The 18,046-nt window shown below is 48.0% G+C and overlaps 1 protein-coding gene and 1 pseudogene across 2 annotated transcripts; one reads left to right on the top strand and one right to left on the bottom strand.

Moving 5' to 3' along the window:
- Window positions 1-1,432: 1,432 nt before the first annotated feature.
- Window positions 1,433-4,867, bottom strand: LOC133095068 (BOLA class I histocompatibility antigen, alpha chain BL3-6-like). 2 transcript variants are annotated; one of them, XM_061195902.1, is made up of 8 exons: window positions 4,760-4,867; window positions 4,169-4,438; window positions 3,692-3,967; window positions 2,795-3,070; window positions 2,566-2,676; window positions 2,096-2,128; window positions 1,908-1,955; window positions 1,433-1,744 (listed from the first exon to the last, which is right to left on the bottom strand). In XM_061195902.1, exons 1-8 carry the CDS (start codon window positions 4,821-4,823, stop codon window positions 1,740-1,742), a joined length of 1,083 nt encoding a protein of 360 aa, XP_061051885.1. In that variant the 5' UTR covers window positions 4,824-4,867; the 3' UTR covers window positions 1,433-1,739. The 2 variants fall into 2 exon arrangements, with proteins under 2 accessions (XP_061051885.1, XP_061051884.1); XM_061195901.1 differs by lacking the exon at window positions 1,433-1,744 and having other exon boundaries at window positions 1,819-1,955.
- On the top strand, window positions 4,822-17,705 carry LOC133095671 (cysteine-rich protein 1-like; annotated as a pseudogene).
- The last annotated feature ends 341 nt before the right edge of the window (window positions 17,706-18,046 follow it).

Raw genomic sequence — 18,046 nt, 5'->3', positions numbered from 1 at the left:
TTTACTCAAAGGTCACCTTCTCAATGAGGCCCACACTGACCGCCCTAGTAAAACAGCCACCTTCCCTGTCCCCACACACTTACACGCTGGGTCACCTTCCTCAAAGCACTTACCAACTTTTAATGTAAACACTTCCCTCACTTACTAGTCTGAGAGTGCACACTCTGCCCTTTCCCCTAGAACATACACTCCACATGGCTGACAAGTTCTGTCTGTTGTTAGTTCCCTGAGGTTTCCTAGATGCAAAAGTGGTGTGTCATGTATCTGGCACACAAAAATATCAATTGAATGAATCATCAGTGTAGAGCACCTCCCTATTCTAGAGACAGTGTCTTTATTAACGTGACCCCAGGCCACATGCTGTCTTGTGGCAGCTACAGCACAACATCCATTCGCAATGACATCAATGCCGCTTGTACTTTTCTCACAAGGGCTGATCTCCCCTCCCTCCCACACCAATCAGTCTGCACACCACACACCATGCTCCTTCTCGCTTCAGAAAAGAATATCCTGCACTTATGTGTCCTATATTCCAACGTACCCTGACTCTGTTAGACTCTGCTTTCTAAATCCATCAGTTTGGACTGGAGTCAGCACTAGGCTTAGAAGATCTATTTAAGGGCACAAGAGGGGCCAGGCTGCAGAGAAGAGAGAAATCCAGCAAGAATTAAGTCAAGATGAGAGACTATTGGGTCCCGTCTCTTTGCTAATTCCAGAATCTGGTTCCTTTAAAAAGATGGGGAAAAGTTGGAAAGAAGAATCCAGCAAACATCTCTAGAAGGAGGGCAAGAGCTGGATGAGGCTGAAAATTGCTCTCTTGATACTACTGAGAATCCTGTGTGCAGGGCCCCCTTGGACTTGTGGGGACAATGACAGGCAAAATGACTCCTGCTGCTGTCAGAGATGGAGACACCCAGAGAAGAATGAGACCAGAACTCTGCACATGAAAAACAACAGTCATTATTCCAACAACAACAACTAAATAAGCAAAATATAAACACACACGATAAAGACAGGGTCCGAGTATGGGACCAAGGCCTGAGCCAAGGCTACCTGGTTACAGGAAGCCCTTGCTGCCCACAGTCCTGGAGACAGTACAAGGCCCAGGTGATTTCTGAGCCTCTGAGATCACAGGTCCTGGTGGGACAAGGTTCTACTCAAGTGACGAGGACAAAGGAACAGAGAAGATGACCTGGCAGAGCAGTGACCACATCAAAGCCCACGATGCAGTGAGCACGGAGTGGGCACAGGCCGCGTCCACGCTCAGCTCCTCACAGCCTCCTCCTGTCCCACCTGTGACAGACTCAGCACAGCAAACACACAGAATCTGGAAGGTTCTCAGTGCTTCCATTTATTTTCTCTCTCAAACTTTAGGAATCCTTTCCTTTATTATCCCATCAACCCCTCATGGCAGGAATTAGAAAAAACAAAATTTATATATAGATTTTATTTCCAACAGGCAAGTAAGACATTATTACTCAGTGCAACACGAAGTTAAAACAGGGATGGAGGTGGCCCAGCCCTGCCTCTGCTGGAACAGGCAAGTGGGTCAGGGAAGAGAACACAGGTCAGTGTGGGGAGGGGTCGTGGTGGGCAGGGGTGGGCCAGTCTCCCCACCTCCTCACATTATGCTACGAGGAACACAGACACATTCAGAGGCAGCTGCAGAAAGAGGAGTCACGGGATCTGAAGCCACAAAGTGGGACCGTGCATCACTCAGTCCCCACGGGGCTGCTGTCTCACACTGTGAAAGAAAATAATCATGAACAAATTCAGGTCAGTCATGTAAGTGCTGACCTTCCCAACAGCCCCCCACATGCTCAAATGTCCCACTCAAAGATCCCCACCACCCGGGGCATCCCCTCGGCCCCAACACCTCTCCCAATCGAGGCCCTCAAGGGTCTCACCTTTAGGATCCGTGAGAGACACATCAGAGCCCTGGGCACTGTCACTGCCTGGGGGAGAACAAAACCAGGACGTGGTCAGAACCCACAGGAGAGAAACTAGAGAAGGAACTTTAGGAGGGTGAGCCCCCCATGGCCTCCTGTCTGCGCCCTCACAAGGGTCTCAGGAGTCACACCCCCTCCACACTCACTTGCAGCCTGAGCGTAGCTCCCTCTTTTTTCACCTGTAAGAAGAAAACATCACGTGAGAGGCCAGGGAGAAGACTGAGTTGTAAGATCCTAGAGGAACCCCCTAGTCCTGGACCACAGAGAACTTTCCAGAACTGTTGACCAAAACCCATGATAGGATCAGCAACACGAAGAAAGGAGATATGCGGGGATTGGATCAACTTCTGCCCTCCTGGGGGGTCTGTCCTCAGCAGGGACCTTCCCTCTCTGACCTTCCAGTGCTGGTAATCTGGTCCCCAACTGCAATTATGAAGGTGAAAAAACCTGTCTTTCATTTCCACATGTGCTTTACGAAAGGGTAAGTGCCAGTCTCCAGACTGGCAAGCAATGTTTCTGAATGGTACTGCCCAATAAAAACGCAGGCAAGCTTCTACCTGGGCTTGAAGCTCCCCAGTGAGACAAGAAAACTCAGATCCCTCCCTCCCTTCCCTACCTGAGCGCTTCTTCCTCCAGATCACAGCTCCAGCCACCACGGCTCCAGTGACCACCAAGAGAACCAGGCCAACGATGAGGCCCATGATGGGGACGGTGGGCTGAGGAGGTTCTGTGGAGGAAAGGGAAGGGGCCCTGGCCTCAGGCTTGAATCCCGACCTTGCTGAACGTGTCCAGAAGGGCTCCTGCTTTATGTGAGAAGAAGCTCCACCCCCCATGTCCCTCCTTACCCCATCTCAGGGTGAGGGGCTCCTGAAGCCCCTCGTGCTGCACATGGCACGTGTATCTCTGCTCCTCTCCAGAAGGCACCACCAGGGCCGCCCACTTCTGGAAGGTTCTGTCCCCTGAAGGCCTGGTCTCCACAAGCTCCACGTCCTGGGTCTGATCCTCCCCATCACGCTGCCAGGTCAGTGAGATCTCCTCAGGGTAGAAGCCCAGGGCCCAGCACCTCAGGGTGACCTCACGGTCAGAGATGGGGTGATGGGTCACGTGTGTCTTTGGACGGTCTGAGGAGGAAGAATCAGAAAATTCACACTTTGGGTTACCTTCATGGGCCACTGAAGCAGCATCATGTGACCATCCTGAGAATGGACAGCACAACAGGTTTGAAAAGAAGCAGCAAAAACACCAGACACCAGCCTGGACTCCGGAGTCTGGGAAAATCTCCCAGTCCTTGGAAAGTTCTAGAATAAGGATGAAAGCCAAGGTAGGAGGCTCCATGTAAAGGGGAGAATACAGAGCAATGGTCCTCACTTTGGTGGAGGCTGAATGACTCAGAAAAGCTGGAGTCAGGCCTCCTAACATGTTCTCAGGCTGAGAACAGGTCTTGAGAGAGAAAGTCATGGTTCACAAGATGGGGATCAGGATCAAAGGGTGCCGCTGGTCAGTTATTTCAGGGATGGTTTCCTGCTTCTTCCCCAAAGAGACTGGATTCCTTAACTGTCTTTCAGAGAAGTGAGGCCACCGGTGAGTCACTGTCTTGTACAGAATATGAAAACCTGGGCGGATTCCTCCCGCTCCCGACAAGAAGTTGGGGCGGTGCTCCCACAGGGACCCCATTTCCTCCCCTTGTGGGAAGCCAGCTCCAGCCCGAGGGGAGACCAGGGAGGCCCCGCGGCCCCTCGTACCTGCGCGCTGCAGCGTGTCCTTCCCGGTCTCCAGGTATCTGAGGAGCCACTCCACGCAGGTGCCCTCCAGGTAGTTCCTGTCGTGCTCCGCAGCACCGGCCGCCTCCCACTTGCGCTTGGTGATCTGAGCCGCCGCGTCGGCCGCGGTCCAGGAGCGCAGGTCCTCGTTCAGGGCGATGTAATCGGTGCCGTCGTAGGCGTGCTGACTGTACCCGCGGAGGAGGCGACCGTCCGACCCCACGTCGCAGCCGCACATCCACTGGACGGTGTGAGACCCTGACCCCGCCCCGACCAACCGCAGCGATTAAACCCAAACTGAAAATGAAACCGGGTAAAGTCCCGCCGTTTCCTCCCAAGTCGGGTGGCCGGGCGGGTCCCGCAATGTTGGGGTGACCCTCTGACCCGGAGACTCGGGGCGACGCCGGCCCGTCCCTGGGGATGGGGGTCGTGACCCGGACCCGGGCCCGCGTCGCTCACCGGCCTCGCTCTGGTTGTAGTAGCCGCGCACGTTGTTCAGGTTCTCTCGGAAAGTCTGTGCGGTGCTCTTGGCGTTCCGCGTGTTCCGATCCCAATACTCCGGCCCCTCCTGCTCCACCCACGGCGCCCGCGGCTCCATGCTCGGATTCGGGGCGTCGCTGTCGAACCGCACGAACTGCGTGTCGTCCACGTAGCCGACGGCGATGAAGCGGGGCTCCCCGCGGCCGGGCCGGGACACCCCGGTGCTGAAATACCTCAGCGAGTGGGAGCCTGGGGGCGGGGAGGGGTGACACCCGGTCCGACCCTCCTCCCGGCGCGGGTCCCGGGTCTGAGGTGACGGGGCCGGGAGCGGGGAGGGGGCGAGGGGCTCATGAGACGGAAAAGGTGTGGAGGTTGGAGAAGGGCCGGCACCTCGGGGGGAGAGAAGAGGGGGCGGGAAGCCAGGGAGGGACAGGCGGGGACCGGGGTGAGGGGGCGGGTCTGGGCCGGGGGCGGCGGCGTGGCTCCTTCCCTGGGAGTCCTGCCCCCCCGACCCCCGGGGTCCCCTCGCTCCTCCCCGCAGAGGCCGTTCCCTCGCGACCCCGCACTCACCCGCCCAGGTCTCGGTCAGGGCCAGGGCGCCCGAGAGCAGCAGGAGGAGGGTTCCCGGCGCCATGACCAGCAACCTCGGGGTCTGGGGAGAAACTGAGTTCCGGCGGGTCGGTGGAGACTTTATAACCGGGAACCGCGGGGACGCTGATTGGCTTCTCGAGAAACGGGACACGCAATGGGAGTCAGAAGTGGGGCCGCGTCACGAGTGTCCAGGCAGGAGGGCCCGACACTGGTTGTGAGAGAGAAAGTGAAACTCGGGGAGACGGGGAATCCCCACCACGGAGCGTCCCCGCCCCAGCGACCGCCTGACGCCCTGAGAGCCTGAGAGCCTGGCCGTCCCGGGACCCGGGACTGTGCGTGACCCTGCGCCTTCTGCTCAGAGAGCTCTTTGTCACACTGTCCCCCTGAGTCCTGGCCCGGGGACTGTGCAGTCAGCGATTTTCACAACATTGTGGCCAGAATATTGATACGGTCTTACAAACTAGTGACGACCGCAAAGATAATTTTGTTTATGTGGATACTTCTATCGATACTTTCCAAAGTAGAAATAATAGAGTTTAAAATTTTTAAATTAATTTATTTAGACTAATATTAATAACCCATGATTTAATATGAAAAATAACTACTTCCCAAAATAAACACGGTAGTGGGAAAAGTGGAGCTTTTCAGGTTTTTATATTGTTGCAAGTCTCTCTCTTTCTTGTCTGTCTCATTAGAAGACCCCTGGATGTTCATGTTTGCTTCTGCATCGAATCCGTTATTTTGATTGAAGTCTATGAAAATAAAAAGGCCCACACATATGTAGGAGTAGTATTTTTAATAACCTTTTCAGACAGTCATGGATGTTAGTCTTTGATACAAAACTAAAACTACACAAGTGGTAGTTTCTCAAAGGTTATTTTCAATATAAAATATTGAAACAATATTATTAACTATTTCCTATTCTGTTACGTTAAAATCCATAACCCTATTTTGCACGTTGAATGTCTCCTGTACTAACGTAAGATTTTAAAAAAGTAATACGTTGTTTCACTAAGTTATATGGATCTTCCAGTGTCATTCATTCTTTCAAGTAAACATTATATCCCATGAAGAAGAGGGTAGTTCAGGTCATGCAAATGATTTTCCTTGGGACATAGTACTTTGGAATGTAGCAGAAGTGCTTGATGGGTACTTCCCATGTCATCTTAGAAGATAGTTTTAAAATGTGGATTTAAGGGAGTTCCCTGGCAGTCCAGTGGTTAGGACTCAGAGCTGTCACTGCCATGGCCTGGGTTGAAGGGTTCAATCCCTATTCAGGGAACTAAGATCCCACATGCGGTGGGGCGTGGCCAAAAAAAAAAAAAGTGAATTTAAGGATGATTTAGGAAACAAAAGAATTTTTATTTATTTTTTTAAGTTTTTTTTTATGAGGTATAGTTGATCTACAATGTTGTGTTAATTTCTGCTGTACAGCAAAGTGATTCAGTTATACATATGTATATACATTCTTTTTCATTTTCTTTTTCATTATGGCTTATTAAGGAAAGATAAAAATTTGTAATGCATCAACCAGAATGTTTTAAAGCAAACCTGCTTTTTCTTTTCTGCAAGTAAGTTGTGGTGAAAATAATTATATTGCAGTTTGCTACAGTAGTCTCCATCACTGCTAAGTTATACCTCAAAGCAAATGTCAACATAGTGGAAAGTCAATATCTTAGTAATGCTATGAAAGTAGGTTCCACCTCGTGGATCTCAGGAAAGGGTCTCAGTGACTTCAAGGGTTCCACAGATCACACTCTGAGAACTGCTGTTCGAATAAACCTGGGAAAATCTCCTAACTGACCCTTGCCTTTGCCTCCTCTTCGTTTTGGAGAATCCCTCTCCCTGAGCTGGACTCCCTGCCTCCCCACACTTAGCTGAGGGCCCTGCCCCTGGGCTCCTCTAGGAGAGAACTCACCCCGTAGAAAGTGATGCCAGAGAGTGTCCTCAGTCTGGGAAGGGAGGTAGGGGGACAGGTGTTTCCCCTTTGGACCTGGAAACAGTTTGTGCCTGAAAGCACCACACCCACTCATAACCTAGTTTGGTTTTGTTACACACCAGCTAAGTATGTATACATATGCCAGACAGAAATCTGACATCGTCTCTAAGAGAAATAATATTGGCCCTTTCATGGGTCCAGTATATCTGACTTGAGGCCCAGAAAGCATGAAGAGCAGTCCTGCCCAATAGAATGCTCTGTGGTGAAGGAATTGTTCTATATCTGTACTGTCAAAATCAGGCTACAGGTGGCTATTTAGCACCTCAAAAGTGGCTATTGTGCTGAGCACCTTAATGTTATTTGGTTTAAATAGCCATATGTGGCTAGTAGCTAGCCTATTGGGCATTGCATATTTATAATGTTCTTAGTTTCCGGTCTCTCCCCCCAAAAAGATACTGAGTGACTCATAGGTTGATGCATATTAAAATAACCTTCATATGGAAACCATGGATTTGTCTATGTGGGTCTTAGATATATCCTTAAAATGCAGCATGCGCAGAAAGTTTCGTTAACATGTATTTTAACAACTAGAGTGTTCAGACATTAAGGACACCATGGTTTATCACCTTAAGGTCATATGTGTTCAAAACTGCCCATCGCTGGAGCTAATTCTTGTCTTTATTACCTTGAGCTCTTGTTGTTCTTTTCATTAACCTGGTAAACATAAGCAGACACTGAAGTCTTCACTTAGCCCAAGAGAAAGTATTTACTAAACACAACATATATCAAATACCTTGTAGGACCTGTACATACTTGTAAAATTATAAAGCAGGAGATGTAAACCTTAGAATCTACCACCTTAGAATTCTTTACTGACTGCTCCTGCTATTCGTTCCCCCCAAATTCAATCAGTTCTGTTTCCCTTCAACCTTGGACCCCTCTCTCCTAGACAAAAAAAATACATGAATTTTTTACACTTGGGGAATGAAGAGTTGTATGGCCCAAAGATGAAAAACCACTAAAAAATCATAAATTTTCTCTATGTCAACCAGACATTCACAAAGATACTAACTCATGCCCCTATCAAACTCAAAGACAAAAAAATGGACAAACAGGTAGCAATGTTTTTCAGCCAAAGACCACCAGGAGAAAGTCTGTGGGCAAACAAGTTGGATTTATTACTGGATGCAGCGAGGAGGGAGATGACACACCATCGGGGACCATGGTGTCTTAGTGTGAGGTGTTAGATAGAACATATACAGGTTGTGGGCTCTGGTTGGGTGATTTTGAGGAGGGCGTATGGAGGAGGGGCTCACTCTAGATTGGGTGTTGTCAGGAAGTGGGGGCAATTCTATGACTGGGCATGTCAGTGAATCTTCCCTGTAGGGAGGGAAGACTAGAGTGAGGATGCAGCTGTAATTGGAAAGAAGCCGTGGTTGCTGGTATCAGCACAGGGAGAGGTTTGATATATTGTGAGGTGCACAGTGCTGCCTTGTTTGGTCTGTGCTTGGACAAAATGATGTTGTGGTCTTGTTTTGTCTCACTGTATCATGGTCTCAGGTGTCCTTGTCTGATGTTGATGTTCTGTGAGGTGACATATGTCCAACAGGAGAAGAACACAGCTGCGTGGTGAGCACCAGCCCAGCTTCTGACAACGCTGAGGCCTAAGGTAAATGTCAGACCAGTTTCTGATGTTGGAGGCTTCTTTGTCCTTCCTGAATTCAGTGTCTTAAAGTAACTAAATCCCAAACAAAACATAACTAAAGTGTATTAGAAAACAATTTGGGAAATAAGAAATGCAAATGTCAAACAAATATATAACAAATAAATGTAAAGAGAAATGCAAATGTGGAATAAGAAATGGGAATAAATTAAAATCTATCATCTTGGCAAAGATAATAGTATGAGGAGAGTATTGACAGGAATTTAGGGAGAATATACTGTCATAAAGATTGATGGGATTGAAAACTGGTACAAAAATTTTAAAGGTCACTGTGCAAAACATCTCAATTTCAGTATATTTACATTTAAAAAATTTTTTTATTTTGTATTGGTGTATAGGTAATTTACAATGTTGCGGGGTGTTTTGTTTTTTAGGTGTACAGCAACTTGACTCACTTATGCATAGACGTATACATGTCCTTTTTTGGGTTCTCTTCCCATATAGGTTATTGTAGAGTGTTGAGTAGGGTTCCTTGTGCTATACAGTGGGTCCTTGTTGATTATTTTATAAATAGTAGTGTGTATATGTTCATCTCAACCTGCTCATTTATCCCTGCCCACCACCTTTCCCTTTTGGTAAACGTTAAGTTTCTTTTCTAAGTCTGTGAGGCTGTTTGTCTTTTGTAAAGAAGTTCATTTGTATCCATTTTTAGATTCCACCTGTAAGTGATATCATAGGATACTTGTCTTTTCCTGTTTCACTTCCTTCCTTGTGGCTGGAAATGGCATTATTTCATCCTTTTTATGGCTGAGTAATATTCCATTGTGTACATGTATCCTATCTTCATTATGCATTCATCTGTCCTTATACACTTAGGTTGCTTCCATGTCTTGGCTATTGTACATAGTGCTGCCATGATCGTTGGGGTGCACGTGTCTTTTAAAACTACGGTTTTCTCCGGATCTAGGCCCAGGATTGGGATTGCTGGGTCACATGGTACTTCTATGTTTACTTTTTTAATGAACCTCCATACTGTTCTCCCTAGTGGATGTACCGATTTACATTCCCACCAACAGTGTAGGAGGGTTGCCTTCAATATGTTTACATTTTGACATAGAAATTTCTCTTTCAGAAATTTATCCTGCGAAGATAATCACACATGTTCTCAAAAATATATATTCAAGGATGTTTCTTGAATTGTGGTTTATAAAAGCAAAGAATGGAAACAATCTAAATGCTATAGTCATTGTAATGATGGTAACTATGAATAGGGGAACACTTAATAAGAATTAAAGCAATAATGCCATGTGATTTACATAGTGGGTCAAATTTATTCCTCAAAGCAAACCCACGAGGGGACTTCCCTGGTGGTCCAGAGGCTAAGACTCCGAGCTCCCAACGCAGGGGGCCCGGGTTCGATCTCCGGTCAGGGAACTAGATCCCGCATGCCGCAATGAAGACCTGGCGCAGCCAATAAAGAAATAAATTAATTAATTAAAAAAAAAAAGCAAACCCATGAGGCACCCGACATGTGATCCCTTTGTACAGACACAGAGAGAGAGACTCAGAGAGGGGAGACACAGAAGGGGAGACTCAGAGAGGTTAAGGAGTGTATATTTCAAGGCCACCTTGAATCAGGATCTGGAGACACTGGAGAAAAAATGAAGAACAACAGTTAGGACCTTGTTGATGTGCGACAGGCACTGTGGTGAGGGAGATGGACAGAAATGACAAAGATAAATGTAAATCACTACTGAGCTAAGTGCTGTGAGGAAGAAGTTCATGATATCATGAGAGTAGATAACCAAGAGACCTGACAGCTCCCTTACCACTATTATCAATAATATTTGAAAGATGTAAAAGATATATGGTATATAAAACAAAAACAGAATTCTATACAATTATATAAAATCATAGAACCAAAAAGGGCTCTTTGAAATTAAAAATAATGTCATAGAAGTGTATAATTCAGTAGATGAATTGAAAAATTACAGTCATACTCACAGTAAGTAAGAGGAATAGAGAAGTAATGGCAAGGAGGAGAGAAGACCTATAATAATATTCCTCTATCAATCAAGAGATTCCAGCGAGTAAGCAATACAAGTTTCAAAAATAAGGGAGAGTAGGAAATAATAAAAAAAATTTTTCAAGAAAACCTCTCGTAGTTTACAGACAAAAATTTACATCTGGAGTGACCTAAGCAAACTCTTACTGCAGTAGATAAAAACAGACCAACACTAAGAAACATCACAGTGAAATTGCAGAAAGGATGGAAAAGAAGAGACCTTGAAAACTTCAAGAGGCAAAAAACATGGGCCTGGAGGCTAGAAGACAGTGAAGCAATGCCTTCCGAATTCTAAGGAAAAAAATCAGCATTTCCAACACAGAGTTTTATATTGAGTCAAGATGAGAGTAAGTCCTAGGGTAGCCTAACACATTTCAGAGTTACAATGTTTTCCTTTCCATGTTCCCTCCTTCAGGATACTGTTAGACAAAGTGTGGGGGAAATGATGGAGAAAACCAACAACAGGGAAACATGGGATCCAGGCAACAGGGAAGCCTTGTAAAATTATACAGTAGGAGATAGAGGCAGAGGGCTGCCCAGAATGAGGCGAAGGAGATCCGGGACGTCAGCCCTGCCCCAGGTGTGCAGGGAACCAGTCTCCGTGTGGCAGCACTGAGGGCTGTGGGAGAGTGTGTGCAAAGAGGTGAAGTTGGTGGAATATCCGATGTGCTTGAATGTATTCAGAAAGACTTAGATTCTGCACAGAGTTTTAGAATGATTTAAACTGAGTACAACATGGGGCTTCCCTGGTGGCGAAGTGGTTAAGAATCCGCCTGCCAGTGCAGGGGACAAGGGTTCGAGCCCTGGTCCGGGAAGATCCCACGTGTTGTAGAGCAACTAAGCCCGTGTGCCACAACTACTGAGCCTGCGCTCTAGAGCCTGTGAGCCACAACTACTGAGCCCGCCTGCTGGAACTACTGAAGCCCGCGCACCTAGAGCCCATGCTCCGCAACAAGAGAAGCCACCACAATGAGAAGCCCGCGCACCGCAACAAAGAGTAGCCCCGCTCGCTGCAACTAGAGAAAGCCCGCGTGCAGCAACGAAGACCCAAAGCAGGCAAATAAACTAAAAAAAAAAAACGAGTACAACAAAAGTAAGATATTATTTATTCCAGCAAAATCTTAAATATCCATTCAAGAAAAGTAATCATAGTCTACTAAATGCTCACTTGTGACTAGCATTTCCATCATCATAATAATGCAAATATTGCACACCGAGCTAATCAAAATTACAAAACTGATAGATTTATGATTATAAATTATAACTCTTTTGGGAAGACAGGGGTGTGTGAAAGAAAAACCAGTTAACTAAAGATGATACATAAAACTGAAAGACAAAGGAGTATTTAAGGCATGCTTTTTAGAGACATAGAAGAAACAATTAGAGAATCAGCTTAAGAACTAAAACAGCTTCTCTCTGAGATTCAAGAGACGGGGGACATGGAAGATTGGGGACATCGGTCTAGATATCAAGTCTTGTAGAAGTATTTTACTTTTTAAAACTCTGTGCATATATCCATTAGCTAAAAATAAAAAGACAACCTAGTAGATGAGAGAATGGCCTTTGGCCTTAGGAATTGTTCTGTTAAGAAGAGTCATAGAAATGGAGCAGTAGTTGGAAGGAAACTGTACACAGAGTGGTGGATGTTTATGGGAGAATTTTGTTTTGATTTATTTAGTTTTGTTTGATTAATTTTAATGGTAGGAATTGCAGCATGTTTGTAGGCAGGGATGAAGGAGCAGTAGAGAGTGGGAGACTGATGACACAGGGGAGGATGGAGTTGGATCCTGTACCCATGCTGAGGGGCAGCAAGTGGGCAGAAAAAGTGAAGAGCTGTGGGCACAGAGCTGGACGTGCTGGGCTCCGTGCCTGAGCTCTGGGCAGTGAACTCACACAGCCTTTTCTCCTTTTCTCAGCACCGTGTTTTCTTTGGAGGCCAAGCAGGATTTTTCCCTGCTTTTTTCAGTGTGGTCACTTATTAGGACCTTGTCACCTCTTTGATGCTTTTAAGATGGTTTGTATATTTTACATGGCATTTTCAGCTATTTTCAGTGAGCAGAATTCTCCCTACAATCGAGCCCATCTTTTCCAGTAATGGAATTTCTGTGGCAGAATAGCTCAGTTAAAAGACTTCGGGTGCCAAAGTAGAGAATGTGTGTCCTAATGCATGATCTGAAGAGGATCTGTCAGGTGTTTTACAAGTGCAAGGGATTTTAATGTAATTTTTGAAAGCATATTTACCTACACAGAAGGGAATTGAAAAGGTACTCAAGGGTATACAAAATAAATAATTCATGTTCTCCCTCTCGTCCCCCATTTACCCAAGTCCTCTACTTGGAAACCATTGCAGTTGGCAATTTCTCATTTTTCTTCTCCCCAAATATATCTATGCCTTAATGAATACTGTTATGTCAGTAGAAGAGCTCAGGCCACAGACTGGGAGAAATTATTTGCAAATTCACATATCTGATGAAGGACTTGTTTTAGAATATACATAGAACGCTTAAACTCAGTAATATGAAAACAATTTAAAAATGAAGGAAAGTCTGAACAGACACCTCTTCAAGAAGATCTATCAATGGAACTGCATATGAAAAGATGCTCAACATCATACATTCTTAGGAAATGTAAATTTAAAAAAATGATGGGGCTTCCCTGGTGGCGCAGTGGTTGAGAATCTGCCTGCTAATGCAGGGGACACGGGTTCGAGCCCAGGTCTGGGAAGATCCCACATGCCTCGGAGCAACTAGGCCCGTGAGCCACAATTACTGCGCCTGCGCGTCTGGAGCCTGTGCTCCGCAACAAGAGAGGCCGCGATAGTGAGAGGCCCGCGCACCGCGATGAAGAGTGGCCCCCGCTTGCCACAACTAGAGAAAGGCCTCGGACAGAAACGAAGACCCAACACAGCCAAAAAAAAAAAAAAAAAAAAAATAATAATAATAAAAAAAAAAGAAAAGTACTAAGTTCTTTCCTTAAAAAAAACCAAAAGAACAATGATGTATCATCACACCTGTGAGAATAGCTAGAATCCAAGAACTGGTGATACCAAGTGCTGTCCAGGAAGTGGAGCGACAGAAGCCCTCACTCACTGCTGCAGGAATACGAAGGAGCACAGCCACTAGAAATGATGGTCAGCAGTTTCTTATAAAGCTACACATAGACCCTCCATCCAGTCTACCGAGCACTCCAGTCCTCACGCAACTCATCTGAAAACTTATATATGCACAACCCCCTGCACAGCAATGTTTATAGCAGAGCGCCCCTCAAGTGTGGGCTGCACATAGTGACTTCCTGCTAAAGACTACAGTATGGAAAGTAGGGCAGTAAAAATAAAAGTTCACAAGGAGAAACCTGGGAAATGTACCTTAGCCGGGTGATAAGGTGAACTTATTACTGATAATCAAGTGGAGAGTATACACCCTTGTTGTGTGGAGAATGTCACTTCATCTCTGTGGTCTTCTTCCCCAAAATACTTTGCCCCAGTCAACCAACTTGAATAGAGGGACATTGTACAATATCCCCGAGCAGTACTCAAAAACATCAAGGTCATCAAACACAAGGGGCCTCTGAGAGACTGTCACAGCCACAGGAGCCTGAAGGAGACATGATTGGGACTTAACACAATGTGTCTTTGATAGGAGCGTAGATCAGGAAAAGGAAAAACTAATGAAGTCCAAATAAATTCTGGAGTTTAGTAATAATGTATCAATATTGCTTCAGTAGCTGTGACAAATGTATGATGGTGATATAAGATATTATCACAGAGAGACTGAGCGTGGGATGTACAGGAACTCTCTACTAACTTTGCTACTTTTTTTGTGAATCTCAAACTACACTAAAATGAAAAAAAAATTAATATCTGCCAGAAACGAACAGGGAGTGAAATAGTTATCGACTTTGAATTTTCCAGAGTGTTTTCATCAATGAGCTGGAGAGACGGGTTGTGGAGAGAAAGATGGAAACCTCAGACACAAGGCAGGGCTCCAGGGCTCTCCTCCCCTCTAATCCCCGCCCCATCCCCGAGCCCGACCCCAGAGCTGCTCAGACAGCATCTTCATCCCCCATTGCTGACCAGCCTCCAGGGCAGCCATCTGTGTCTGACTCAGACCACAGCCCATCCTCTCCCTTCCCTGTGCTGAATAGGAGAGGGCGGAGTGGTGGCGCCCCCGTGTGGCCACAGTTGCTGATGACAGGAGACCTGAGCTCCCCTTTGACCCCCTGACAAAAGACCTGCCCAGGGTTTCCTTGGGCTCCTAGCAGTGGGTCAGTGCTGCGCACAGAAGTTGGAGTTCATCCAGTGTCAAGTTCAAAGTCTGAATTGTTACCCAGAATACATGCTGACACGGACCTTTTTCTCCCCATCAAACCAACAAGGACTTTGGCCTCAGGGAGGATCAGATTTCAAGGCCATTAACAGCTGGTTCCCAGGTCCAGGGTGGACCCCACAAACATACTGGGTGTCCTCAGTCTCCAGGGGTGGGACCTTGAACCCCAAGTCCTTGTCACTTCTTCCAGCTGCTGACCGGGTTATAGACTCTTCCTCCAGGCTCTTAACTCTGGAACCTCCATCCCTAGAATGGGGTAAAAGAGGGGGAAGAGGGGGAGGGGGAGGGGGAGGGGAAGGAGATCCCCTAAGGTATCTGCCTATGAAGATGGGGAGGCTCCTGGAGAAGTGAGGAGAAGGAGGAAACAGTGACATTAGGGGATGGAGGCCAACAGGAGTGGAGGGGGAGGAACGAGAGAGGAGAGGGGCAGGGCGGGTCACCTAGTGGACACGTGTGCGGGGAGAGTGGGGTCTGTGTGGGGAGAGGCACAGGGGCTTCTGGCCTGGGCGCTGGTAGAGGCTCTGTTTTTCACCTGGATGATAATTACATAGGTGTCAGCTCTATATTTTGCTGTTAAAGTATGCTTATGTTTTAGGTGTTTTCCTGTCCTTACAGGTATGGTATAACTCAAATACACATGGACGAGGGGAAAAGAGAAAAGGAGAGAGGGGAGGTGGTTAAAGGAATTCCTCTCTTCCAGAGAAATAACCTCACCCCCAGTCCTCACTCCACCCCACACACACATGATGCTGGGGGGCAGCAGGGAGACTCAAGGAAGGGAGAGTCCGTCCCAGCTCACAGCCCGGGGCTACTTGGACATCGTCTCCCTGTGAGCTAAGACAGCGGGGACCACTGTGCCAAAAAGACTGGCTAAAGACCTTTGGAAAAAGACCTGCCCAGCTGGTGGCCATGGAGGTGGTTCCTGGAGAGCAGAGGACAGGACGTGGACTGGAGCCTGGAGACCACAGTGGCAACAAGGAGATCAGCCATGAGTCTGGGCCCGGGGGTCCCCCTAACATTTCCCTGAGACACGAAAACGACCTCCCCCCTCCCCAGACCTACAGGACCCAGGCGTCCCAACACCGTACCCAAGGACACCAAGCATGGCCCCTCCTGTCCAGGCATCAAATCCGCCACCGTCTGAAGCCTCAAGGGTCCTCTCCCCTCCTCCCCAGTCCCGAGAGCCCAGGACACCCCAGTGTCCTGCCTCTTCTTCCCCTTCGTGGACCTAATAATAGACAGGGACCTGCTGTCTGGATCCCTCAGGCCTCTCTCCAGCCACTTCCAAACCTGAAATTAAAGGCCCTGTGGTCCTGAACTCAGATCTAATTTCTGGCCCTGATGTTGACCCAGGACTTCGGGGTCAGGGGTCAGGGGAGTCTCCCCAGGGCCCCACAGGCTGCAGCTGAGCCAGGCCTCCAGCTGAACAGAATCGGCTGATTCTGGACATAAAACTGGGACCTGGAGGAGACACATCAGCCACATCAGCCACACAGAGGAGGGAAAAGCTGCCTTTGTCTCCCCCCTTCCATCCACAACCAGTAAACTTCCACGACACACCACAGGTGACTCTGCCCAACACACCAGGACTCTGGAGAATCCCACACAGTGTGCATGGAAAGGTGGGTGGACTGGGACACAGAGACGAGGCTGAACTGAGGGAAGAGCAGAGGCGGAGCCTGCGATCCTGTTCTCCACCTGCGGCCACTGAGCTGGAAGCCCCAGAACACCCAGCAGCAGCCGCAACACGACACAGGAATCCAGCCTTCCAGACTCAGCAGTGCCCAGGGCCCCAGGTAACTAGGCAGCAGCAGAAGTGGGTCCTGGGACCCCAGCCACCAGCCCCTGAGACGCCCATGACTTTGGCCCCTCCAACCACCCACTCACAGCAGCAGAGCCGGAGAACCTTACAGCACAGGACATGGCAGAGGTGCCTGCACCAGCCCAGCTACCCACACTCCCCTCTTCCCCCGTGGTTCAGGGGATCCCGGACACGAGGGAAGAACCCACTATCCCAGGTCACCAGGCAGCGATGCCAGTGGCACAGGCAGCAACAAGGCACCAAAAACCCTGGAGGCACAAGAAGCAATAAGAGGGCACGGGACCACACCCCTGATGGGGGGTGGAAAGTTCCAACTCTGCCAAGCAGGTAACACAGGTAGGAGAACCCCAAACCTGTGCTCTAGCGCCACCTCCTGGAAGAGAAGAGAAAAGCCTCTGCTCTCTAATTTGTTGAATGGTTAGAATCAAGCAGAAAAGTGCTCCCCACTTCACCAGTGCTGGCAGAGGAACAGCCCAGCAAGCACACGAAGAACCACGGTAACACTGCATCACAAAAAGTAAAGGACAGTTCTCCAGAAACCAAACTTAAGGTCATGGAATACTGTGACATAACTGATAGAGAACTCAAAACAGCTCATGAGGAAACGCAACAAGCTACAAGAAAATTCAGAAAGGCAGTATAACGAGCTCAGGAATACTATGAATGAACAGAAGGAATACTTTACCAAAGAGATTGAAACGCTAAGCAAAACTATATAATTTCAGTGTACTTATGTGGCGCACTTTCTTTAAATTGATACCTAAATATTTTATCCTGACGCTATGACAAATTGAATTGAAACGTATTCATTTTCCGAGTCCCGCGCTCGGGTGTGCTCCCGCCCAGCCACCCGCCCCGGAGCCGGCGCCACCGTGCCCAAGTGCCCCAAGTGCGACAAGGAGGTGTACTTTGCTGAGCGGGTGACCTCCTGGGGGAAGGACTGGCATCGGCCTTGCCTGAAGTGTGAGAAATGTGGAAAGACGCTGACCTCGGGGGGAAGGGACACACTGAGCATGAAGGCAAGCCCTACTGCAACCACCCCTGCTACGGGGCCATGTTCGGACCCAAAGGCTTTGGGCGCGGTGGAGCGGAGAGTCACACTTTCAAGTAAACCCAGGTTTTGGAGACCCCATCCCCGGCTGCCCGCGGGGCCGCGGCCCTCTAGGCGGATGGCAGGCCTTCTCCACAGGCACCTGGGGCTGTCCTGTAGACCCCCATGCCCTCAATAAACCCGTACACTTGGAAGAAAACAAAAGAAAACACGTTCATTCATTTTCCTAATTTTATATTTCTGGCACAGAACTCTTAAAATCCTTCGAATTTCCTAAGTGATGAGAGCCACAGAGGTGTGTTTTGTTATGTTAAAGGTTGGCTTTTGGACTGAACCTAAGGATGGGGGCTGGTTACCAAGAGAAGCAACCATGTTAATAGGGAGCTGGAATTTCCGGTACC

Source organism: Eubalaena glacialis, chromosome 7 (assembly GCF_028564815.1).
Source record: "Eubalaena glacialis isolate mEubGla1 chromosome 7, mEubGla1.1.hap2.+ XY, whole genome shotgun sequence".
Classification (NCBI taxonomy): Eukaryota; Metazoa; Chordata; class Mammalia; order Artiodactyla; family Balaenidae; genus Eubalaena; species Eubalaena glacialis.
Note: the sequence above shows the minus strand (reverse complement) of the source record. Positions and strands in the feature narration are given on the sequence as shown.

What these genes read in the sequence shown, in the direction of transcription:
- LOC133095068 (XM_061195901.1), bottom strand. Translation starts at nt 4,823, where the DNA reads ATGGCGCCGGGAACCCTCCTCCTGCTGCTCTCGGGCGCCCTGGCCCTG. An exon ending in CCTGACCGAGACCTGGGCGG is followed by an intron (nt 4,439 to 4,759) that starts GTGAGTGCGGGG and finishes CCCCGCCCCCAG; the next exon opens with GCTCCCACTCGCTGAGGTAT. An exon ending in CTGGAGGAAGAAGCGCTCAG is followed by an intron (nt 2,129 to 2,565) that starts GTAGGGAAGGGA and finishes TTCTTCTTACAG; the next exon opens with GTGAAAAAAGAGGGAGCTAC.